The sequence below is a fragment of the Lagopus muta genome, chromosome 13 (assembly GCF_023343835.1).
Source record: "Lagopus muta isolate bLagMut1 chromosome 13, bLagMut1 primary, whole genome shotgun sequence".
Taxonomy (NCBI): domain Eukaryota; kingdom Metazoa; phylum Chordata; class Aves; order Galliformes; family Phasianidae; genus Lagopus; species Lagopus muta.
In genome coordinates this window covers 3,959,813-3,986,156 of record NC_064445.1, presented here as the reverse complement: position 1 = coordinate 3,986,156, position 26,344 = coordinate 3,959,813, and the positions used below count along the sequence as shown (strand labels likewise).

At 39.7% G+C, this 26,344-nt stretch overlaps 1 protein-coding gene across 4 annotated transcripts; it reads right to left on the bottom strand.

The window, feature by feature from the left end:
• Positions 1–810: 810 nt before the first annotated feature.
• On the bottom strand, positions 811–25,944 carry PHF6 (PHD finger protein 6). Of its 4 annotated transcripts, none has more exons than XM_048959548.1 (11): positions 25,755–25,944; positions 21,035–21,214; positions 20,728–20,829; positions 17,981–18,114; positions 17,625–17,668; positions 8,275–8,441; positions 7,952–8,095; positions 6,857–6,961; positions 5,918–6,051; positions 5,180–5,309; positions 811–2,125 (listed from the first exon to the last, which is right to left on the bottom strand). In XM_048959548.1, the coding sequence occupies exons 2-10, from the start codon at positions 21,170–21,172 to the stop codon at positions 5,180–5,182; spliced, it is 1,098 nt and encodes a 365-aa protein (XP_048815505.1). In that variant the 5' UTR covers positions 21,173–21,214; positions 25,755–25,944; the 3' UTR covers positions 811–2,125. The 4 variants fall into 4 exon arrangements, with proteins under 4 accessions (XP_048815505.1, XP_048815507.1, XP_048815504.1 ...); XM_048959550.1 differs by having other exon boundaries at positions 811–1,916; XM_048959547.1 differs by having other exon boundaries at positions 811–4,887; positions 25,755–25,943.
• Positions 25,945–26,344: the final 400 nt, after the last annotated feature.

The window sequence follows — 26,344 nt, the reverse complement described above, 5'->3', positions numbered from 1 at the left end:
GCTGACTGAATAAAAAAACACACAAACAAAAAACACACATAAAATGAAATAGATGTGTATCCAGTAACTACTTCCATGACATCAAGCACTATGCGGTAGAACTGCTCCCAGCATCAAACTTGTGATGTCATCTACGACAACTTTTTCATGACAAAGAAGCCTGTGCTGACTGGAGACATGACTTCCCAGGTCACAATAAATACCCACTGTGTTCATTAAATTGATTTCTTGTTTAAGGTGATAACATAAAAGCATGTAGCTATTACAAAAAAAAAAGTTTTTTTGCCATTACATTTCTTGATATTTTAAGATCACTGAATTTTATTGCTCTCTCACTCCAGGAAGTCATAGAATCTAGAATGTGAGAGTATTTGGACAAACCCAGCATCTTCCAAGCAATCTTTTTGTTTTGTTAATATCTTACACTTCATTTATGATTCCAATGTGCATCCTGAGTTTATCTGGTCTTATACAACGTAATTATATCACCTTCTGCAGTCTTAGTCTAAACTGATTCATGAGATACAGACCTTCAGAAGGTTCTTCAAGGGTGAGAATGGGAACCTTTAGTGAATCAGCCATTTCATATTACTAACAAGCAGTAAATACAAAGAAGGTTAACCATTATGCAAGGTAAGAACAGAACACAAATACACAGTTATCACTAAGCCCATACTGTAGGAATGTTTTCTCACTTCTCTTCTAGCAAAAAGTTATGGGCCTGTAACCTCAATAGGAAATACTGCTTTCAATGCATTAAAATGTCAGTTTTAAAGTTACGCTTCCAGAAAAAGGACAGACATGCAAATATGAAATTCATAACTCATTTATTGAATATATATATATATATGCAAGGATACCAATAAAAAGAAACTAATACTGCAAACTACAACTTTGGAAGTAAAGCCAATATAACAGGAACAAAATATACATAACATTGTAGATAGGAATGCATTTACCCTCTTTTACACATTCCTTGTCTTTACACCTAATGTAAATGTATGCTAGAGCAAAAGCTGCAAATGTTAACCTAACCTGAGTGCTTTTTTGACAAGAAACAGTTCTCCAGGATCTTTTAAGGGTTGAGATGTCACTGCTGACTAACGAATGTGCATACATATGCATATATGAAATTGGCTTCAAAAAGTATATAAATCAAGAGCTGTGGTGTTGTTGTTTTTTAAATCTCCATCACTAATACAGTGGAATCTTTTCCTTGTGACAAGGAAGAAGGGCTACTATTTGATACAACGTACTTTCAGTTCCATTCAGATTAATTTCATCTAATGAGGATTCATTTTCTTGTCAGTCTGATTCAGCACATTAATACTTTTGGAATGCACTGATTATCACCTGGCAGATAAGTCTGATATTTCAAATACATCATGACATCTTCATCTCTCACTCTGCTTCAGTCTAAAGCTATTCCTCAAATAGGCTGCAGTAAGAAGCAAGCCCTCTTCCTTTTATTCCACTTCTTGTACACTGAATACCAGACACTTAGAGCCAGTTCAGTATAATCTATCATTTCAGATCAGCACAGCTCTTTGTACCTTAAGATCAGACTTTGTGGAGTGTAGGAGATGGACTTAACTCCTGGAGGGCAGCAATAATCTGGTGTAACTCCTAGTACAGCTTTATCACAGAGCCTCCTGTGGATCAACACCTGCTGAATAAGCAGAGCTTTAGATCACCTAATCTGTTTCATCCTAGTTAGCTGCACAGATGCTGGTACTGAACCATCCTTTTGCCCTTCTTTGAAATGGAGTAATATCACAGCTTACTGCTCTGGTGTTTGATCATGCCTTGGGACTTTGGCATTACACCAGCTGTATCCTCAAGTAATTTGAACAATACCCTTCTGATGCCTGTCCTTCCTTGGTACAGTCCTTTCTTGGTATAGCACGATCGCAGATCTGTTAATATAGAGATACAGTGAGTTGGGGAGAAACCTCCATTCCAGAGGATTCCAGGAGACTTTAACAGCACACATTACTCTTGATTACACTCGTGAGCAAAAGAAATGCCCAAAGGCCAAAAAAATCAAATAAAGTGAGACCAGTTTCGTAAGACAAGTTCTGTTAAATTCAAGAGTTCTGATTGTGAGATGAAAAACAGAAGGTGCCTATAAAAAAACAAAACAAAAACAACCAAAACCCATCTCAGTAACAAATAGATTGCATTAATTTACCTAGCTAGTTTAAACATACCTATTCCACCTATAGAGCACTTCCATTACTTCTAACATTTCTGGGAACGCAGTAGATGCTCCAGAATATTCTTCAATATATGCTTGCAAAGATTACATTACTTTACCAAAACAAACAAACAAAAAACCCCTCAGACAGACTGTCTGAAATTCCAAGCTAAAATACACATAAAGAGACAGTAATGGCAGTATCTTGTCTTAAAAAAAAAAAAAAAAAAGATGTAAATGTTGTATACTATCATACATTGTCATGCTTTTAAAAACTACAATTAAGGACATAAGAGATGTACAGTAAATACACTGCTGAGGTACGTTTCTTCTAAATATTAACACCACAACATAATTACTCCCCAGCAGGTAATGCTACTTGGGAACGTATAAATACAATTTTTACACTGTAAGGCACTTTTACCCAGCATACATAAGTTGAAGTCAGTTATGACAAATTTGAGGTTTGTAAGAGAAAAGATTTTTGCTTTTAGCATTATTTCCATGAATTTTGGATTAATGACAATTCAGTCAGGCCATCTCAGCACAAGGAGGTAACAGGTAACCAGCCACCGTTCTGCTACCCGAAGGTAAAGTGCTGTTCTCAGAGGCATGGAATGGGGAAATTCATTTCACAACAGATGAATTACTGGACTGAATATTATACTAAGCAACGGACACAAGATGAATTAGAGCTCAGTCTCAAGTACAATCAGTATGCTGGCAGACCTACCCCCATGCACCTGTCATCCAACCCTAGTCAAAAATACAGTAGATGCAAACAAAGTGCCTTTATTTCATGGGAGGGCCATGTCTGAGGCACAAATCTACAAGTAATTTAAATGCTGAAGGACCTTATTTTGCCTTCTAAAACTGAGTGGCTGAGAAATGTTTGTATTCTCAAAGAAACAAAACACCTTATAGACAATTTCAGTAATCGATCTGTCATTGCAATTCAAGTCACGCTTTTAATTTTGAAAGTTACAAATACAAAATAAAAATGATCCATGGCATCATGTTTAGAGCAGTAACTGAGTATTTTCTGTACACAGCGATATTTCTTTCCAAAACTGTATTATTCTCCAGGAAAGCAAACAGAATTGAATGAATTCTAACAGGTAAAATGTTAGAAAGTCTAATATACAGTAATTGAGTCCCTCAAGACATTAAGGGAATGCATAAGAAGACAATGACACACGTTATATTATTTAAAAATACAAGTAAAAAATGCTACAGAAACTCATGTTACAAAATGAACTGTTTTGCAATACCAATCACAGAAGAATTGTAGCAGTTTATAGTCAAATCAGTGTATTTTGCTCGTTTCCTTCTTTCAAATCTAGGAGTTTTGTTGGGGGTTCAGAGTGAAACAAGTCAAAACCCTAAACAATGTGGTGTGATAGCAACAGACAAACGTGGACTAGATTCAGCTTTTTGGTTTTATTTAAGTCAGTCTGAGAATGTGCTTTAACAGACCAATTGAAGAAGCTTGGAGCCATCAGAAATGACAAGGTATTCTGAAAGCAGTCAGAGGACTGATCTGTCAGGTTTGGTATAACTTAGATCTGATTATTCCCTAAAGGAACATCAAAATCTGGAACGAAGAATTCCATGATGTGATTGTTGACAGAAAGTGGAGGAAAAAAAAAATTAATCACCAAAACAATAAGGATGATAAGCAGTTTCTCACATAGTGGTCATAAGATTAAAAAATAAATACCAATCTAGCAAAAAAAAGGTTGTTTCCTCGTTCTTCTTACAGAATATGGGACCTCTATGCATATTCTGGACTAAACATGAAGTGTTCCACACAACACAGAACACTTGAGGTATGGACGTCAGATATGGTGGCTAAATTCCATAGTGAGTTAAGAGTTGTAACTCTCTGAAGAGAAAAAAAATTGGGCTTCAGAGTCCAAGCATTTATATAGTAAGGTTTTAATCACACTTAATGAAGTGTTCTTTGTAAATCAGAGACACAGAAAGAAGTGGGTCCTTGGGGAAAGAATGAACTACAGCCCTTTGGCATGAGTCCTAAAGCTCACAGCTCAGAACCAACAGCTGCTCAAGTGTCTCCCGCAAACAATGCTGGGTGGAATGAGCAATCACAACAGGAACAACCTGAAATGTTCAAGCGTGCTTCGATGTACGCTGAGTCCTTTTCTACTGTGTGCTTTGCAAGCAAAAACAGAGAGCGGCTCTCCCATTATAGCCTCTGGAACTTGTATATGAAGAAAATGCAAAATTCACAAAGTACCAGCTTGTTGCCACCACCAATTTCTGTCCATGTTGTCAATTAAACTAGCTAAGACCTTCCCTCTTTGCATGAATCCACTAAACAACTTACACATTCCAAATCTTAAGGTTTTTATTCAGTCCAGAAATATAGATCTTACTTCATTTCAATGTCTGCCTTAACTTTTGACACTGTACATATTACATATCATTTATATAGTGTTTCATTTTTTTCCAGACACTGCAGACTACAAACTACATAATATTGACATGTAAAACTCTGCCACTTACTGAAGGCTCACACACATGAACGTTTCAGGCAGTTCAATGAAATTTCTAACAGAGCTGGGTAGTAAAAAGTTACTAACCCTTTTCTGATTTTAGAAAACAATTTAAAAGAATTAGTAGTTATGATGTCTTAGCCATTCCCAGTTCTATAACTCTGTCCCTTGAACCTGTTTAAAAAATGATGAAAAGAATGGTAAATTTAAAATCGTACAGAAAAGCATTTTGCAGCTCTGATATCACATCTACATTAGCAATAGAAACGAGGGCCTCCTTTCTTATACTGTTACAAAGTCAGCTGGATTTAAAAAAACAACAAATCCTCCCCATTTTTCTATAGTGTGCCAATAAAAAATACTTATCTGCATACACTAGATTTAAATACTTCACTGCAATAGACTACGTTAAATGGATACTGCGATTCAGTCTCGGTAATAGATCTGTCAGGGGTAACTTCCATACCTAGTTTCCATTGAGCTGCTGCTGAGGAATGTCATTATGGTCAGTGCCTGATTTCCCACGGCTTTTGCTTTCTCTTTCTTCATCCTCTTCATCTCTTTCGTCATTTCCACTATGGTTTTTACAATAGAGTCTAGCACAATGAAAGAAACAGTGAGGGTTTTTGCTGAAAATATCAGAGATGCTCTGCTCTCAGTTAGTTTTGAGAAGTACTACAAGGAAATTGGTAACTCATGTCATGTTTTTCAGCCAGGAATCAGTTAAACAGAAAGAAAATAAGGCTGCAGAAAAGACTAGCCAACAGAACTTGGATCAATTCTCATCTTGAAAAACTGCTGCTACACTGCTCACAGAATGCCCTCTTGTGGGCATCAGAAACTCAACCACAGGAAGTAATGGAAGTCAGGGGATCCAAGTAAACCCAAAGTAAAGTTACAAAACGTATCCATATGGAGTAACTTAGATTATCCAGGGCTTCCATAAGAGAATGAGTCAATTAATTAAGGAGGAAAATACCTTAAGTCCAATCATTGTTTTTTCTCAATTTGTACATTACTACAGAACTACAGAAATTTGAATTCAGCAGCCTAATTGAAATATTTCGTACAGTTAACAGTTCCTTAATAACAGATACATAGAGATATATTTAAAAATAATACATCTGACGTCAAGTTGGGCAGAAGAAGTGCTATGCAATATTTTCACTCGCATTACAGACTCAAGATTTACACAGCTCCTTACTTATAAATTCCTCGTGACATATTCTCGATGTATTTAGCTTTGTCTTCTACTCCACAGTGGTAATGGTACGTTTTTATGCAGGCTTTAATTTCACACCCAATAGTAGCACCAGGCTGGCTGCAAAGCGTGCATTTCTGTTTAGGAAGAAGAAAAGAATGGCATTGCTCAGCCTTTCCACCTCTTCACATTCAGTTTACATTCAGTTTAGTGTTCCTCGTGTTTACTGTGCTCCAAAATAGTTGCTGTAATTTCTCTGGCACATCATCCTTCCAATAAAGTTGGAATCAAAGATATTGTAAAACAAACCTACCAAAAACATGAACGCTCAGATCTACCTGTCCATGGCACCGAAAACTACCACACACAGCTTTATTGCAGTACTGCTGCATTTCCAAGTATTATTTGATTACCAGTTAAGTTAGTATTTTGATACTATTTTTTTTAACTAACAATGTTACTAGGTTTTGCTTCCCCTCCCTTTTTTTTTTTTTTTCTCCTGCAAAGTTCTTAACACTTTTAAGAAAGTCTGTAATTTTAATAAAATGCAATGTGACATTTTGCCTAAGGTCTTAACACTTCCACATATTAAAATATCAATCAATTGGAAAGAAGTCACTGCAATAATGGATTCTCTAAGCCTATCTGTAGTTTTACAGACCTCTACTACCAACTTTACTTTTACTCTCTTACAGTACAGGAAGGCTAATACTTTATAAGTACATTTACAAATGTACACCACCGTAACAAACCCTAAATAGCCCAACCACCACTAATTATAAAGGTGATTCCAATCTGGGTAGCTATGCCAGAAGTAATAATACATCTCAATTTTGTATGAAGAAGTAAATGGAAAAGGTTGTTTCACAAAAGGAAGTAGGCAGACCTGTATATACCTCAGTAGAATCAGCAATATATTCTCTACATTCTCCAGATACATACCATTCTTTTTCCTCTCTTGATTTCCTGAAGTACAGTTTTGATATCAAAATCACCAAACTCTGCCCTTGATGTTGTTGTTAGCTGGACAGTGCCAGAAGAAAACAACTGTAAAACAAATAAGTCCAAAATATTCTCAGGTTACCAAACATGGCTAAAAAATTACGTGCACGACTCACAGAAGGGGACGTTCTGCAGACAGTTATCTCAGGCTAAAAGCCATCAGCATGGTGAGTGTTCTGTCTGATGGACCCACCTGACTGCTTTAACTACATTTGCTACTTCAGAGAGATGTATTTTAAAAGAAAAAGGAGTAGACAAAAAAATGCTGAAAATATAAAGGAATAAACAAGAAGTGTCATTAAATATCACCACACATTTTAGGAGTATTCTGTTCCCTTCCCAAGACTGCTGGGGAACGCCAGCTCTCTGTTCAGTTAAGGTAGCTATAGGAAGAGCACAAATATATGGACTGCCCACTGCATTTATCCTGAAGTAAAACAGAAACTGCTGAGGTCATCCTGCAAGGCCCTACTTCATTCATAGAGCTAATTCTGTGAAAGACAGCACTATTTGCTCAAGTGCACTGAAATTAGCAAATGCCCTGCAAGATGACAGTTCTCCAAACGCAATCATCTAAAGGCAAGAATTTCCTAGAACTTCCACGTCCCACTCCCTGCTTGAGTCACACAGCCTGGATGCACTGTCAGAAAATTAAGTTCATTGATTCTTCCTGGATTTTGCCTGAATGCCTGTGGAGTAAAGGTGCTTGTACTGAATTTTTGGAGTGGACTCTTGGAGTTAATTATTTTTCCCTTTAAATGCCATGTATGCATTTTGACACTCGCAGAACATTTTTAATATGCTAAAGAGCTTCCCTGAACTAATTCCATCTCTGAGCCCGCAGCCAACTTTTATCCATATTGCCTGCAGTGAAAATAAATTAATTGCACATTTCACAACACTTCAGTGCTTAAAGAGACCATCAGCAAGACAACATTCACGCATAATTACATGTAAAGATACTGTATTAAAACCCAAAACAGCAATTCAGATAACATTCATAATAAACTGATTAACAACAATGCTGTTACTCACCATGCACTTATAGTGTGCTGCAGCCTTTTTGGCATTAAATATATGAAGCTTTCCTCTAGCTTCATTTTCTTCTTCACCTGCATGACAGAATCCACATTTAGGTTTTGTATCACTGGGGCTGCTTCTGTGGGGAGACCTGTCTCTCTGAAAGAAAAACATTTTACTAAAATATACTGCTGGGTTATAAATAAGGTTGCAATTTTAAAAGCCTGTGGCCACCAGCTGGAGGCTCAGACAAATGCAAATTTTAATTAAAATGATATTCACAAAGAAGAAACACACAAATGCTCTCTTCTAAGAAGTTGAGCGTATTTACTGCTTACATAGGAACTGCTTTCTATTTCGTCTGTGCCATGTGAAGATGTGGATCTAGTGTCTTCTGATTGCCCTTTTAAATTTGTTTTTCTTGGCTTTCCCTTACGACCCCTCCTTTTTCCTTTGGGAGGTGAAGGCTCCAATTCATGTTCGTTGATACTTTCTTCTAAATCTGCTTTAGAAGTTAGAAAACATCATCAAAAAATAATAATAACTGTAATTCTCAAAAATATCACATGAACCAGAACCAAAAGCAGATAAGAAAAAACAAAAACAAACAAAAAAAAAACTTGTATTTTCCTTATTTTGGTCAGAAATCAAAATAGTAACCTTTTCACACTTATTACAAACGTGCAAGATCCTGGAAACATCGTTTACTTTATTTATGTTCGTATGTATGTATTATGTTCATATCATGAGCATTATGTTAAAAAGACCCAAAGCTGTGTCACGTTTGAGAAAGCTTTAACCTTGCTTACAAATTCTACTTTCAGGACCAACACACAGCCTCAGTGCTTATTTCCATCTTCACTGAAAATATGACCAACAGATGTCAATCCATAGTGCAAAACAATTTTAATTTTGTTTTTAAAGATGCACGCATTCAGTATAAATTGTACCTGTTCTTATGCCAGCAGATCTAAGTAACCCCTCTCTCCTTGCATTATTAACTGGTGTATTTTGATTTAAGAAAAAGTCACACATTTTGGCTAAAATATTAACCAGTTGTAGAACTGGAAGGTATTTTGCCTCTATGAGACACACCTAGTATTTCATTTTAGTTGCAGAACATTTTTGCATCTACACCTAAAAAGCCAGTTTACAGAAAACCATGGATGATTTAACCACCAAAATAGAGTGTTTATGGACCATTAAGAATATAAGAAAGCATGTTTTGAATACAGATATACCAAAGAAGTCTGATGAACTCCTTTGAAAATGCCAGACCAACTGCTGAATTGCTACACAGAACCGTCTGGCATTACAGCAGTGCACTGCTGATTTTTAAGATGCATACAGTCAACACAGATCAATCCTGCAAACTTCCCAAGGTTGCTTCAACTACGATCTAATTAAGCCACACCTGATATTAACAACCAGCTCCACCTTCTTGCATCCCAACTTCTCCACTAATCCAGCTCACAGGAACAGCTTTTCCTTCTAATAAGCAACATCCACCTCTGCTCAAACTACAAAGTTATTTCAGTAACTCACTTGAAGAAAAATGCATATACTCTGCTATATAGATCTCAAAATCCAAGCCACAAACATCATCATGATCCCGAAAATGGAAGGAAGACCTCATCAGAAGATCTGGAATCTCTCTACTATACATTAATGGGACATGTATCTGTTGTGATACTACCATTAAGTATTGCTGTGGCACTTACCACCGATATTTCTTAGTCTCAATAAACAGAACATCTTACTCTAAGAGCTGCTTCACCAGAACTCCTATTTCTTATCGACTAGCACATAAAAATCAGATCACATTTTCTCTAGCTCATGATTAACAGTGAATCAACCGCACAAAAGGTCGAAGTCAAAGCTCTGAAATATATTCCAAAGCCAGAAAATTTTAGCAGCAGAAAACCAAAGTCTTGCATCCGAGTGCATCCTATTCAGCTTGCTCTATCACATTTCTTGCTAAACGCAGAAGTAACTACAGCTTCTTGCACATTTGTTAGCAAAGAAAACCAAATGCATCACAACACGTTATGGTGAAATGTAATTCCCCAAAAGCACTGTGCAGTCGTGTGGTTAGAAGGAGGCAAAGATTTGAGAAGAAATTCATACAAGCCTTCAAAATATTTTGGCTTAAATCTCCAGATCAATCAGCTATATAGACATATCCCCATGTGACGACTAAAATACATAAATGCATCTACTACAACTTTCCTATGCTTCAGTATGCATCCTACTTTACACTGAGATTGCAAGAGTTCCACCATTTATTTTAGTCTGAAAAGGAAAGAATATGTGATGGCAGGGATTATTTAGTGAATCTACCACCTAAACTTACTTTTCATTTAACATTATTTGCTAAATTCTTAAAGCAACACTGTGCTATTGAAATATCCTACCTCTCAGATTGCACATAGCAAGTTTTACTACAACCTAAGAAGTTCTTCCAAAGAAAATAACTCCATCTTGTCTCTCATCATAGATAAGAACTTCCTCCTAATGTATTTAAAATATGCCAGTCTTTTGCACAGGTGGCTCCTTGTTGAAAAGAGTCATAGACAAAAGTGACAATTAAATTGTTGAGCCTTTAAGTAACATCAGCATATGAAAAGTTAGAAATATTCCTTCCAAAATCAGAGATTTCGCTACTGCGTTCCGTGACGTGGAATGCAGTCCCTTAACCAACATTATTTTTTTTAATCCAGAATCCTGCCAACCATAACACACTTAGTCCACCTTTTTTTCCTAAGCATTAAAGCATACTCTGAACCCTGCATACTCACACTCTCACAACTGGAAATGAACATTAACTGCAAAAGTATAAGCAAATGGGAAAGTCAGTTTCACGTAAGAAATGCCACAGCCCCCTTACAGAGTAAGTTCTCAAGTGCAATTTTTAATCTATAAGTAAAATATTAAAATTTAACAAATAAACATGCTGTATTTTTAAAGGATGTTTACAGAGTAACAAAAATCCACCACAATTTCACAGCTTTCCTCTAAGAAGAATCCCTTTCCTGTCCTCAAAACTACTAATCCCCAAAATGCTGAGAATACACTGAAGTCCAGACACTTGATCCAAGTCAGTGCAATTCCTTGTGGAGTCAGGTCTCTATGTGACATGGAGCTATGGATTAACACCACTGAAATGTGACCATCTGCACTACATCACTCTGCAACACCAGGGAACTTTAAAGTTTCTCCTTTTTAACAGTGCTATGAGCTGGTGTAACAGTACCAAGGACAAAGAAAATTGTAACCAGCTTTAAAATACACCTGCCTCGGACGTCCTTTACTGTTTCAATAAGCAGTATGGTTCGTGCCCTATCCCTCCCCTCAAGCCCACTGCCAGCTTACCCAGTTTCCCTGGCATCTGATGGTTGGGTGTTTCCAACTTCTCATGTCAGCTTGAACTAAGGAAAACACAAAAAGTTGTTCAACTCCTCCCTCACCAGATGAAGTTTCACGATGGACATCACCCAAGCTCTGAATCCCCTGACTCCCTAAGTATTCTCCAACTGCCCCCATCCCATATCCCAGTACTGCATTGATTTTTAAAATCACCATGATATTCTCAATACAAGGTTATATGAACTCTTCAAAGCAGGTATCCTACGAGCTTTCTGCAGAAGTCCCTGAACAACACGTCTGAAAAAACAAGCTTAATATGCAATGTGTTCTCAGGAGGGAGGGTGCAAAGGGTTAGAAATCAAGAGGAAATATTTTATGTTTTCAAAAGCATCTAAGAACATGATACTGTAAACTCAGATGAGCAGAGAGATGAGTAACAACAAGCCCTACATTTGCATTTTAGGAATCTATGAGCAGTACAAAGTACCACAAAAAGAAGATGAACAAACTTCTGTACTTTACAAACTGTTAACATGGAGACTGAGCGTTAGAAAGTCAAAGATTTCTCTTTTGATCTGACTAGAGGGAGAAGGGATCAAGATGCTTTGCTGCTTAAAATAAAGCTTGACAAGAAGTGGAGATACTACTCAACCCACTCATCTATTCTTTATTACTTGAGCTTGAAATAAACCCGGAATCATCCTTTTCCAAAATCTAGGTTAAAGCAAACCAACACACAGCATTAAATGGCTTAAAGGCTGTGAAATAACAAAGAAAAAGAGAATGTGTCCAACAAGGGCTAATGATGCTCTCTGTACCTCCTACATTATCTGAAACAATGGACTAAGTGAGCCAGAAGCAAAGGGTCTAAGGGTGTACAAGGATGGTAAACAGAACTGACTGCAGAAAGACATCTGCAAGTAGGACTGTCCACACAGGTAGGACTGTCCACACAGGTAGGACTGTCCATACAAAGAAGTCAAATTGCAGAATACAGAAGCACCTTAAATGTGCCGCTATGTAAACAAGAAAACATTCTGGAAGTTTCCCAGAGCATTTGTGATAAGAGAAGTCCTGAATTACAGGGAACAAAATCAAGCTTGCTGGACTTTTAGAAGAGAAACAGAAGGTCAGAAAAAGGAAAAAAATGTATTTCAGCACATTAAGGTAAGAGATCCTTAAAAATACAGCTGAGAAAGAACGAATCATGTCTGACAACAATTACGTTTAATTGAAATGTCAAAAAACCTAGAAACCTTATTGTCTCAGTAGACTGTAACAAAAAATGTGAGTACATCTCTAAGCATTAATAAGAACCAGAGGCTTCCATATTTGCAAGCAAATAGAGAATCAAGTGAACACACCCTGAAGTAGCAGTCACTAATATTAGAAAATGATGTGAAATCAAGTATCTAAACGCTGAGTACAATTTCTATTTTCTTTTTGAACATGGAAAGGGACAAGCATTATGTCAAGCATATCTAAATTCTAGAAAACAGGGGTGAAGCAGAAAAACAAGTTAACCCTTAGGTCACCAACACCACATTCTTCAAAGTATCAGATTCCTCAAGGAACTGATGATTCCTGTTCAAAAGCTACTTTTGACTCAACAGTACCTATGTTACAAAGAACTTGAGATTATTTCTGCAATGAAATGCTTTTAACATAGAAAATGAATAAAATAGTCCTTTATAAACATAAACGTTCTTTCAAGCAAACAGCTATCGACAAAAGACAGCAGACTGATAATATATTATCTACATAATCAAAAAGCTTACAATAACTGGTCTGGTGAACCTTTCAAACATCAGTCAGCTGACCAAGTTTCTATTTGGATAATGTCCTGCCTAGGTAAGAAGCAGAATTACAATGTAAACATCACAGCACAGCTCCACAGACAGTATAAATCATTTACCATATTACTTTCTGATTTTTTCCTTTTCCATTAGCTACTTGGTTTTATTTAGGACAGCACCACAGTGATGTTCCCTCAAAATACCTAATTAGTCTACAATGGACTGAATATGCGGTTAATTTGTTATCTGGATCAATCCTTCTTGTCCTAACACTGTACATGCATTTGATGCCATACTCAGAGCAGCTCCTTACCACAGACAATGAGGCTGAGTCAGTGGAGCTTAGAAAGAAACTGTAACCACCCACCAGCAGAGCTGAAAGGACAGCAAACTGCAATGCTACAGAAGCTTTTACACCTGGCTGCATTGGCACCTACAGTGGAAGGCAAGCTTATGCTATGAACAGTGTTAAAGAAAACGCAACTATGAAGAAACAAAGATTAAGGATCCCATGGTGAATCAAAACGTTACCTAGTCACAATGCCACCAGGTCTGCGATGTTTCTCCTACCAGCCTTTGGCTTCAACAGTACTTTGAAAAAGTGATTGGTTTGATACTGAAATTCTAACCAGGTCAGACAGAGGAATACTATCCTGACCACACCTACTACGCAAAAAGATAAGCACAGATTTCAGTTTGAGCTTTAGAATGAGATAAAAAGGGTGCTGAGACATGGCGTGTCCTTATTTCTATCATGGAAACCTAATTCCCCAAGGCTCTGTGTACAGCTACAATAGGAATCACCGACATTATTTTCTGACCCAGCAGTTCCCAAGGGTCCGTTTTAGACATTAACAACAGGCAGTCACATGGCTGCCTTCCTTATTCTTCATTAGGAGGGAACAGATCTAATAGAAGAATGAATGACGTTCTTCTCTTAATTAATATTAAACTGTCTGGATCAGCTGAACTAGTTTTAAATACAGAAGGACCAGGGCAGCCCCACCTGCAGGGAACTGAATAGAAGACAGCAATTTTAAAATTTCGATGATGATTTCTAGTAAACCGAAATAAATTCCAATAAACAGCCCCAAAGCTTTACTCATAAAAAAATGAACTGTACCAAAAGGGACAGCAATTTGACTAAGAACGAGCTGTGATAGGTTGAAAGCACTGGCACAGTCTGCCATAATTTGTTAGGCACTGGAAACTTAGAAGGCTTGCTTAGCTTACGAATAAAGTATTTGAGTGCAGGTCAGGTCAGTTATATTGGTAAGCAGCAAGATAAAAATCTCGACATGCAGACACAAAACCAGAAGCTTGGTCTGCTCTGCCGTGTCCTCAATTTCATCAGCCTCACAGCCACGAACAAAGAGAGCACCTCACTGCTATTCTTTTACCAGCTAGGGGGAACACTGCACAAATGAATTACTTGAAACGTGCAGAAGAGTAAATGCGATGTATTTTTCTTGTCCTGTGTCACCTGAAGGCTGGGCTATACAGATAAATCAGACCAAGCTAACAACTGTTGAATCTGATAACAAATGTAAAGCAGGCTGCTTTGCTGCCACGTTCGTCACTTTGATATTCCAAAAAACAGAAGGTACTTCACAGCTCCTCAAAATTAAAGGGAAATGAACTCCTGTCGCTCATTAATTTTGTCTTGATGAGTAGGGAGATACTGAGTCCGATGAATTCCTGCCCCACTTGAACTGCATTGTAGCAATAAATAACAATTAAGAGGTCCTTTCTGTTAGGTTTTAACCTGGTAAGCTGAATTCCAACATAGGTCCTTCATCTGAACTTCCAAGTAGCCTCAGGAAATTTTCTTTAACAGGTATTAAATGAGCAGCAGATTTTTAAATCATTATTTTTAAAAATAAATTGGAAATAAAAATCAAGTAATAATTTGAAGAACTAAAAATCTTAAGAAAAGGTATATCAGAACTCTGACTCGAGCTAGGATGCTAAAAGGAGCGCTTGCTTTTGAGGGCAGGGACAGAAAAATCCTGCTATTAGGCAGCAGTGCAACCTACAGGAAGAGAAAAGCAAACCAAAACCAAATCTGTTCCACGCTGCATCAAACCAAACAATCCTAAAAACTCTTCCAACATCCCCCAACAGAAGTGACATTAAAAAAAAAAAAAAATCAGACTAACAATTAAATGCAGGAACAGAGAGCAAGGGATAAAAACACAGACGTTCTACATTGACCAAGCATCCCAAAGCAATAAGCTTCCATTAGAAAGTGTCCCTGTGCACCCAAACCTGAGTGACATAAATATTGACGAGCTTCAACTACTCTGTCACAAAAAACTGCTGTAAGCAAGGATTCGTAAGAAGGAAACATAAAACAAGAGAAAAAAAAGGTGCTACGTTAGCATCTTGTATCCCTGGCTGGTCTATTCACTTTTCTGTGCAAGTCTTTTCTGGCTTCACAAACCACTATTCTTTCACATTTACATTCCTCTCTGATATGCACATTTCTCTCAAGAAACAAACCAACAAAGCACACACACAGAGCTTATCTGACTGCCATCCTGCATCTTCCAGCTACCACCTCACTGAGCAAAATTCATCAACTGGTCATTAAGAAACAAAGCCTCCAAGGTCCCTTCTTAAACTCTGAAAACCATCCCATACACTTCTCTATCTTGTAGAGGTAATTAGTTTTACTTTCTTTAATTTAGTGGAGGTTCAGCACAACCCCCCCGCTTGTGCCATTATAAAATCTACTACTAATAGTCTTGTATGGGTGTAGCACCAGAACTGTATGTGCTAAGGAGAGAGCTGCTGGGGAAAGAGCGCTGGGCTACCAGCACAGATGTTAAATAAAACAAAAGAACCCCTGTGAAGTACAACTGCACATTTCTAGAGGCATAAATCATAACGGAGCTAAATATTTTAGGCACAAACAGTTACAGCAAAGTTAAATTCTAGCTAAGATACCACTGTGCTCCTTGGACTCAGGATGATGCTCACTACTCCTGGTTTTCCTCTCAGTCTGACTCTTTCTGGATGGACCTGTCCGATGTTTAGAAGCTGCCATCACCAACACATAAGAAAAAACCCAACACAATGCCTCTGCAGTTACTTTTCCCATGTCTTCTCAGACAGGTATATGCATAGCCATAAAAGCCTCTGCAGTTAGGGAATAACACAGTAGAACTGGAGATAACCATTTCTGAACACTTTTAAAAGCCCAAGTTCTGATCCTGCACAAGTTGTAGTCCTGCAAAGAGCTCCAAGCAGAAAAAAATAATGTCTTGTGACTCCGGGCTCCATGTATTTTTCAATAGGTTCCAGTGTGAGCCATTAGTCATAAGCACAAAATTTAAATATTTAATTATTAAACATGAAATACATTTAAATATCACAAAGAGAATGGTATCTCTCTCCTTGGATTCAAACGTCTTCCATATTCTGTATGGAAAACGAAACTGTGACACCCATTGTACGATTACTATGCTATTTATGGTGCTTTTCTTTTTTAAACCCACCAATGGCAAAATCAGAACAAAGAGCATTTAAAAAAAAAGCAAATTTATATTTAAGCAGACAAAAAAAAAAAATCAATTTTACTTTGGAATTTTCTATTGCTTTCAGTATTGCAGGAACAGTGATGCAACACCCAAAGCTCACAATTAGTGCTGCACATGAGAATAAGAGCAGAAGAATACATCATCCTAAGTATGCATTTGGCAGACAGAAATGGAATTTGTGAAATTTTGTCTGCTCTCAATACACAGCAATAAGCTCCTCACTGCTTAAATCTGTGACATTTCTATTGAAAGTAACACAAAAGTGAACTAAGAAATGCTTGCTCACCCAAATCAGATATAGCAGAAAACAAACAGGTGGGGAAAAAAAAAAAGGCCTGGACACAAAATTGCAAAACTAGTTCAGAATGTAGCAGACCATAAAGTTTGTCTATTTTTGTGGCATATCACCCCTTGCACACTTCACTGCTCTTCTATGCAAAGACACACAGCTATGAATGCATACAGCTTTTTTTTTTTAATCAAAATTGAACAGAAACACATCTGTCAGTGATCTGATCATAAACCCTTTTATTTAATACTGGGCTCTTCTCATTTGAAGAACTGGATCTAATAGCTCAAAATATTGTGGAAAAAATAGGAATGTTAGCAATAGAAAAGATGAGCTGTTACCTGACAAGCTTCTTGCATTTCAGATGTGGATACTGTGAATACTGAACTACAAATATAAGCCAACTTCTTCCTACAAGGGAATGCATTTTTTCTACCCATCCTTTATTCTATCAGAGCATGGTATATCTGCACAACACCCTGCCATTCAGTTTTTGGGTTTCCTCTCCACCTTAATCAATAATTTTTAGAAAAATACAGAAATCAGGCTTCCAAAGTCATTATTTCTCAATAAATAAACAAATAAATAATAAAAAAAATCTAAATTTTACTGAAAACATTTGTATTCTCCAGAAGAATTAAATATAACCGAAGTATCTTTCTACAATGGGAAAAATTTATATTGAATAATTTTACCTTCAGAGTTATGCGTAGTTTTCTTGTGTTTTCGACATAAAATCCTATAAACAAAGTAGTTGAAAACTGTCAAGTCAGTCACGATTCACAGATTATTTACTTATATTTTAAATTTAAATGCCAGTACATTTTTCTCCCACTTGTAAGACTCACTGACATACAAATCTTTCAGTGAAAAAGTGCTTTCATAGCACATCACTTTCTGAATGCCACAATCATCATCAGAATATTTCTGCAACAGTTTTAAGTTCTGAGTGTTGGTTGGTTGCTCTTTATTTAACAAACAAACAAACAAAAACAACGAGGAATGTGAAATATAAATGCAAAAGGAAAGATAACAAATAAAGGATAGTTACATGTAAATGCCTTGTGAGGGTTTCTCTCTTATCTGAGCTTTATCATGCAGAGCACAGTAGTAGTGATACGTCTTGTGGCATGTTTTCACATCACAACCAATGGTTGCTCCAGGACAGTGGCATAAGGAACACATCTGTAAAGACACAAAAGCACAACTCGTGTTACTGTTGGCTCAGTACTTCTGAGTTTAAAAAGAAGACTGATACTCCATGTGTCACCCCTGGTGACAGAACAAAAGAGGTCATGGACAGCAATATTTTAGTGCATCTTGCTGAGTACTCTGCTCTCCTTTCTAACTCTTCCAGCTTTCAGCTGTTTTTTTCATTTATTTTAAAAGTAAGGAAAAATTTGTTCCTTTTATGCAACAGTACAATCATCAGGATATATCAATTACCAATCCCATGATAAAAAGAAGTGATTTACTTTTGTAGAAAATTATGTACTTCACAGAGGTGACACCTTATGTTTGGGTCATCTCTACTTATTCTTTCGCAAGCACTCAATTTGCAGTCAGACTCCAGTTCTTATCCAATTTGAAATGGTATTTTATGTCATAAATTTGAAATATTTTAATAGCTGATCAAAGCTTTTTTTATAGGAGCCTAGGTTAAAATCAACCTCATTTGATCGACTTCAGCTTGTGCTTCATTATTTTTATACACGGACTGGTGTAAAAGGAAACTTCCTTCTCATAAATGCATGAACAAAACAGACCACAGGAGTTGTTATGTTGAATTATTAGCCTATTTAGCCTGAGGGTAATATAACATTTATTCAGTTGGTACCAATCGTGTTGTCCAAATGGCCACTGCCAACAGATTAATCAATCAAGTTACATCAAGTATATGTGAAATCTGATGAGCTGAAAAATAGGTGATCCCTTAAAAAAAATCCTCCCATGCATAACTAAGAGACAACAATAATTACATCAGTGCATTCTGTTCCCTAATTAATGAGTTTTTAAAGAGTGCCCTATCCAGGTCTGAACTTAGAAGGGTTTCTCAGACAGGACTTTGTTACCACAGAAATACTCTCTGTTAATCACTCCAAAAATGAACACACCTCAACCTTCAGCACAGACCTGGCTGTCAGCTGCAGCACCCACTGAAGGAGGGCAACTACACCACATCTGTTTGCAGACACATTTAGTACAGGCTAGCAAAATAATTACATATCACAATGCAATACACTGAGATAATTTTGCTTCAATGAGTTCCCAAATAAAAACACAGGGTAGAACAGGAAAAGCAGACCTTAGCAGCACAGTTGGGCTGCCTAAACATAAGCATTGGACTTTAAGTTTCCTAACAAGTCAGGGGTGGGGAGGGGATGAAGAATTCCTCCTGAGAGTGATTCAGAGCTATAGATTTCTGGTGGCTACAGACAGAGATAAAGCACAGCTACCTGGAACATCCGAGTTAAGACAAAATTAGTTTGTATGTTCCCTCCACACAGGTAACATCTCAGAACTGCAAATTGATTTAAGTTGTTCAGCTGCTTGCAGAAAACATGGATATGATTGAAGTGTGTTCCAAGAACATATGCAGCTGCTGTGTTGGTGAATGTGCACAGAGAGATTAAGAGGCACAAAGAGAGCACCAATGATATCAAAACAAACATCCTTAAAAAAAGATTAAGAGTCCCAAGAGCCAAAGTTTCTTTGTGATCTGCACTTTTATTTACTACTGTGTTCTTTCCAAGTCCCTAATCATGAACTGAATAACTCGTGAACGCTTGTTTCTTTATGCTTCATCTGATTAGAGCAAATAAAGTCATAGGTGTTGGAAAAGATAGAGATGAGACACTAGATGAAATATCAGACTATTACAGAATCGTGGTCCTACAGAGATACTTAGGACTATTCTTAGTCCAAAAACTGGTAAATACATCAGAGCGATTTAAACTGAGGAGTGAACTGATCATCTATAGAAGCATTCCGAAAAAGAACCAGACATTTCTCAAACAGCAAACAGTAAATTCTAAAAATGAAATACATGACTAGCTGCTGGAGAATTAATTCTGAACAATTCTCTTCCCATTTCTGATGAATTTGGTAGAGCTGCAGTCACTGCTGTACTGATGCACCTCTAAACACTGATACCCAAAGGCACTGACTTAAGTCAGTATAAAAGGAATCCAAAAAAGTATACTTAGTAGTTAAAATCTATCATCAAAGCCAAATAATGGTAAAGGCACGAAATTACCCTTACTAGGTCCTCAGAACGTGGGTTTCATTGTTAAATCTAGCAGAAAACATTAAATAGAAATGGTTGAGTTTGAAATATAAATATAGGGAATGTTATTTCTTATATTCAGTCCATTAAAAGAAAAAAATTGGCATATTCTGAAAATGAGTTCTCAGATTTGCTTGGAAAACAAATGCACAACTGCTCTGACAAAAAAAGAGGTTGTAAAAATAGGATTTCTGAACCTACAGCTCCATGATTAAGTTACAACTGTAAAAATAATAATTTACATGAGAGCAGACTTGACTGGAATAAACTACTTTTGATGCTTTCTTAAAGATTCTTCAACCATTATTTAGATTTTATTTCAATCTGAGTACCATCAGATCCACTGATTTTTTTTCCCTCTAATGCACTTCATCATCGCCTTTGGTAAGCTGTGCATTTCCTCAGAGCCCCAAAGAAACAACATATGATAAAACACGGCACAGTTTCACAGTCCACTCTCTGGGAGGTAGGCAAATCCTCCCTTCATTTTCAAGGGCTCAAAACAGACTTACCAGTTTAGTGCCTCTCTTGATTTCTTTCTGAATATCCTCAATAGAGAATCCACCAAGACTCTCATTATCAGTGTGTGAAGATACCAGCGCAGATGAGAACAGCTACAATTACAGAAACAAAACTTATTATGAGTATTTACATCACCTAGAACATTTACACATTTGACAAACACCAAAGCTTCAAATTAGAGTGCTTAATCATCTCCCCAGTGCCACAGCTGATTGATTTTGAGTATTATCTAAAGATGTGTTTGTTGTCTTCTACTGGCTCATGACATTCATTTCCTTTTTCCTACGGGTTACTTACCATACATTTGTGATGTGCTGCCACCTTCTGGTTTTCTGACATCAATAATTGTCCACATTCATTATCTTTATTAGATCTACAAAAACCACACTTCCTTTGTCTTGACGAGACTTTTTTCTGTCCAACTGAGCTTGTCATGATTTTAAATGCTCTTAGAATGCCACTTTAATCCTCTCAATGCTACAGAAAAAAAAGCATAATCAGCATGTTAGCATCAACACAGGGCAATTTAGCTTACAGTTTTATAAATACAAGATTGGTCGCTTGAAACTGATCTACACCTCTTTAGCTTTCAGTTTACACTACTAAAATACACCCAAATCAATGTGCACTGGGCTGAGGCAGCAGTCGGCTACTTGGAATGAAACTGAAGCAGCAAATGGATTTAATTCTTTAAGCAAAAGGTTTGTATGTTAAAATAAAACTATGGACACATGGGAACCTTTGGGGAAAAAGCAATACATTGAAAATATATCAAAAATGGCAATTGTAAGGGGGGAGGAGTTAGTTAATAGCTAAATAGAATAATTAATCCTATTCTATTTATTACAGCAAAGCAATTTGTAGGAAATGTACTGCCTGTACCTGCAAGAAAACCCATCCCACTGAACTCATGCTAAAACAGAACCAAAGAACTGAGGTCAGCTTCACACCCTGAGCTCATATTGAGTTTGAAAGCTCAAAGCAGCCAGCAGAAGAGTAGCTGCCCTCATATGAGGGTGGCGATCAGAAGATAAAACGTTACCATTTTAGGTATGGCACAGATATATTGTGGCTGGTCAAACAGTGGGAGCAACAACATTTCAGAAGGATCTCCCCTGACCGGCTCCAAGGGAAACCTTTCCAACAGCCGCTGCAAATTGAGCAGCACGACACCAGCTATTGGTAACTGCAGAACTCTTTTTCCTCATCTAAGGAAAACACATGAGGATTAAATGCAGCACGAATCTCAACATTTTCACACATTCTCAGCAACGTATTGGGAAAATCTATCATTAAGGTCCCCAACTCCTAATGAAGTCCAGAAGTGAAAACACCTCACGAGAGCACGTGCCTCTTGGTCCAGCACTATGCAGTCTGCGCTCATTAGCTCCTGCACCTTTCAAGAAATAAAACACTGTACTCTTCAGACTTCACACCTTTTGGAGATTAGAGTCTTAATGTCAGAATTGTCGCAACTGCAATAAAAGTCTCCTCCACAGCCTTTGTCTGCATCAGACTCTCATCTGAATATGAAAAGCTGCCACGTAGTTTGATATTTTGGGGAGGGGGGGGAACGACAAAAATCAATCCAGTGAGAACAGCAGATCTGCAATACATCTGGACAGTGCCACAATGGCTGGCTGCAGGAAAATGCGTGACCGGTGGTGGAGATTTGCATAGCCAAGCCTGCCAGCTCCTCTCTGCTGTCAGACGCCCCTAATAGTAATATCACTCACTGCTTGTACAACTGAAAGCAGAGGAATGTTATTAAGTTTCTGTCGGCACGTATTATTGCTAAAAGACAAGGCTTTCTGATCCTCACTCTTCCTCTCTCATAGATTTTCAGACCGAATTCTAAGCGCCTGCCTTGCAATGCTTGCTATGAAATTCGTGCACCCAAGGGTAGCATCTGTGCTGTATCTATTTGGCTGCTTTATCAACAGCTTCATTCGTTCTCTTTGTAGCTGGAAAGCAGTTTAGTTGCTGGTGATTCACACTCACAAGAAGAACGCATAGATTTCAGATCTTGCTGATCTGCACAAAAAATGTGCCAATCTGGATCAAGCAGTCACAGCCTTCTGCAGTGGCAACGGGGAGTCCTTAAGTGTTAAACACAAAGGAATTATTATACTGTATTCTTCTAAATTTAAAAAAAAAATACACAACAAAACAAGACAATTCTGTCATCTCTTTTTGAGTAAAAAGAATGAATGCTTTCTGAAGGAAGGAAACAGTTAATTTTTTTTTTTTTTTAATTTAATTAAAAACCAAAAAACTGGGAAGCAGGAAAAAATCTGCCAAAGATGAGTAGGAAATAATGTAATTTTTTAAAAAAGCCTTGCTTTCATGTCACGTTCAATAGCTCAACATAAATCACATAGCGATGGGTTAGAACCAGATTAACAAAACACGCACAAAGTTGTGCTTCAGTAGATCACTGGGGCAGTTTGGCTTGTATTCAGCTCATACTGACACTGTATTGACTGTGCTTCTCAGTATATTGCTACATTTACTTTTAAAAAAGGAAACTTAGAGCTTCCCTTGCACACGTGCACAGGCTTTGCTAACACAAACTTTCTCCCACAGTAACGACTGCTAGATACAACAGGCAGCCTTCAACCTCACCAGCAAAGCCACATATTAAAAAAATGCAAATAATTTATAAAACACATACACACAAAAGTAAAAAACAAAACAAAAAGGGCTCTCATCATCGTTCAATCATAACAGTCACTTCCCAGAAACAAGAAGCCCAAGGCCAGCACCGTGGCTGAGCACAGAGAGCTGCCCTCAGCTCTGCGCCTCCGGAGCTGGGAGGCACACAGCACTGCTGCCACCTGACAGATGCACAGCACTTCCAATTCCATTTTTAGGGCTCACAGCGAAGTCCAAAACCCACTACACCTGGAATGACCCTCCTTTGTGCCCAAATGCCCTTCTCAGCCCGTCTCAGCTAAAAACAGCCATTTTCTCAAATAGATGAACAAGGTGCTCAGCTATAGGACAGGGCAACAATTCTGAAAGCAGGACCTCCACGTTTGGTTTTCATCTCCTGGGTTAAACCCTCAAATGATGAACCCGGTTTGTCAAACATCAAGCTGCATTCCATAAGAAGATGGGGAAAAAAAAAAACACATTAAAACACCTCCATATTTGTTTTCTATGTTAAAAAAACAAACAAACAAAAAAAAAACCTAACAAATAAGACTTTCAGAATAGTATTTAAATATAGTCTGGACAGAAATATTGCTTGTCAGCTTTGTCAGAGAAAGCTCCACGGGCTGCTCACAGAAAGTGATGCACCAGGAAGCACCGCTTGGGCAGACTGTACATATCTCTATCAGCACGGGACATGTACTGCAAAACACAGATACAAAACACAGATACGACATACAAACACATTTTCCACAAGCTTGGGATAAAAATTGAAGGTTACACATACCCTAGAAACCACAAAAAAGAAACTCGTTCAGTCATTTTTCACTCAAAAAATTTTCGCTTCATTTGCATTCGTGTTTCTTAATATCCACGAATGGATTTAACACGATGCTTCCCCCAACAGCATCTTCTCCTTATCTTTAAATAAGCAAGCTTTACACACCTTCAGGCTTGCATATTCTTTTCCTGAGTTCGAGGCAAGAGATTTTAGAACACAAAAGAAAAGTGCAAGTTCAACGGCATGGGCAGGGAGGAGGTTCTCGGTTTGAGAGACGTCAATCAGCACCAAAGAATAGAAAGTAAACTGTATTCTGATCTCTCTTTATTGCCTTAGTTCGCTTCAGGAGCTGCACGCTTACAGAAGTTAGGCTCCTGTTTGCAGTCACAGCAAAGGACAGTGATCTGTAGGCTATGCTCTCTCGTATACAGACTGTTCTGCTGCGTGGCCTACACGATTAACAAATAACATTAAAAAAATCACTCGGGATTGGAATTTCTACGTAAAAAAAACGCCTGACACCCAATGAAAACCTCCAAAACATACATAAGGCTTTAAAAAAATATTCATTAGGCACAATGAAGTGATTTGGGCTCTCGGGAAAAGCCAAAGAACACAGTGATGTGGTGCTTCCCAGATGCTCAGTGAAGATGCAGTCTCTGTTCAAGAAACTTTCAGTGCTTCCTAACGCTGATGGCCCATCGCTGGGGGCACAGCCGGGCACAACGGGGCGATGCACGGCAGCAGGACGGCACCTGAGGGTGCCTGCAGTGCCCAGAGCCCAAAGCCTCACGTCCTATAGAGAGCTTTAACCCAGAGCCGTGCTCTCGCAGCATCTTGCCGGCACTGCACAAAGCAGGACTGGGATTTACGGCTGTAACTTCCTAAAAATAGGGGTCCAGAGACGGGGGAAAGGCAGGCCCAGCGCCGGGAAGCCCAAACAATGGGCAGGGAACAGGTAACCGCGATCGGCGCGGAACGCGCCGAGGCGGGCAGACTCCGCAGGCAGCAGGGCCGGGCTACGGGAAAGTTTGAGCGCTCTGACGGGGCAGAGGGGCGATCCGAGAACCGCGCCGCTCCGGGGGGCACAGCGGCCCGGCTCCGCTTCGGGCAGCGGCTCTTCCCAGCCGAGGCCCAGCGCGCTGGGGGCGGCAGGCTCCGCCCGGGGTCGGGGGGCTCGGCGGGCCAGGGGGCTCGGGGGAGGGAGGGAGGGCCGATCCCCCCCTTTTTTCTCAGCGCATTTTGAGGGGAGCGCGGCCCGCGAACACGGGGGCGGGACGCGGGCCGGGCCGGGCGGAGCGAGCGGCCGCCGGCGGGTCGGGGGGAACCGAAGGGGGCAGCGCTCCGGGAATCGCCTCCCGAAGGGACTGAGCCGGGACCCCCGGGGGCGGGCGGGTGGCTGCGGCCCGGCGGCGGGGCGGGCGGTCGGGGCGGGCGACCAGGGCGGAGGAACGGGACCGAGGCGCCGCGCGCGCCCCGGGGCGGGCGGCAAAAGCGGCGGGTAGGGGCGAGGAGGCGCGGGGCGCTCGGTCGGCGCCCCAGTCAGTCAATCGGTCCCTCGGCCGGTCGGCAGTCACTCACCCGTGCGGCGGGTGGGGCGGCGGGGAGAGGAGCCGCTCAGGCACACCCCCACCCCCCGTCGCCGCCGGTCTCTCACGGCCGCTCGCTCGCCGGGACCGTCCCTTTCATTCGGGGCAGGGGACGCTACGCTGCGCCGCCGCCGCCGCCGAGCGCAAGCACGCACGCACGCACGCACGAGCGGACGCACGCACGCACGGCACGCACGGCGCGCTCGGGCTGCGACGCCGCGACGCCGCGACGCTGCGGGGCGGTGCCCGATTGGCGCGCGAGGAGGCGCGGCGGGAGCACGCTGGCTTTCTGCGCGTGCGCGCCGTCGCGCGCCTACCGCTCCCCCTCCCCGGCACTGCACCCCCACAGCCCGCTCCTCCGCGAGGCCCGGAGCCGAGGGAGCCTGGAAACGGAAGGGGGAGTGGCGGGCGCGCTCTGCGCGTGCGCAGCTCTCACCGGCGGCCGTTGGAAGCCGAGGTGGGGGGGGGAGAGCGGGCTGCCGGCGCCGCGCAGGCGCGGTGCTCGGTGGGCGCGCGGCAAGCGGCGTGCGCTTGCGCAGAGACGAGGCGGGCGGGAGCTCCGCTGCGGCAGCGCGCTGACGG

Bases quoted from the DNA above. Each gene is read 5' to 3' on its own strand.
- PHF6 (XM_048959548.1), bottom strand. From the start codon at position 21,172: ATGACAAGCTCAGTTGGACAGAAAAAAGTCTCGTCAAGACAAAGGAAG. The intron at 20,830-21,034 runs GTAAGTAACCCG...CTGTAATTGTAG, and splicing joins CAGCACATCACAAATGTATG to CTGTTCTCATCTGCGCTGGT. The intron at 18,115-20,727 runs GTAAGTCTGTTT...GTGTCTTTACAG, and splicing joins TCAAGAGAGGCACTAAACTG to ATGTGTTCCTTATGCCACTG.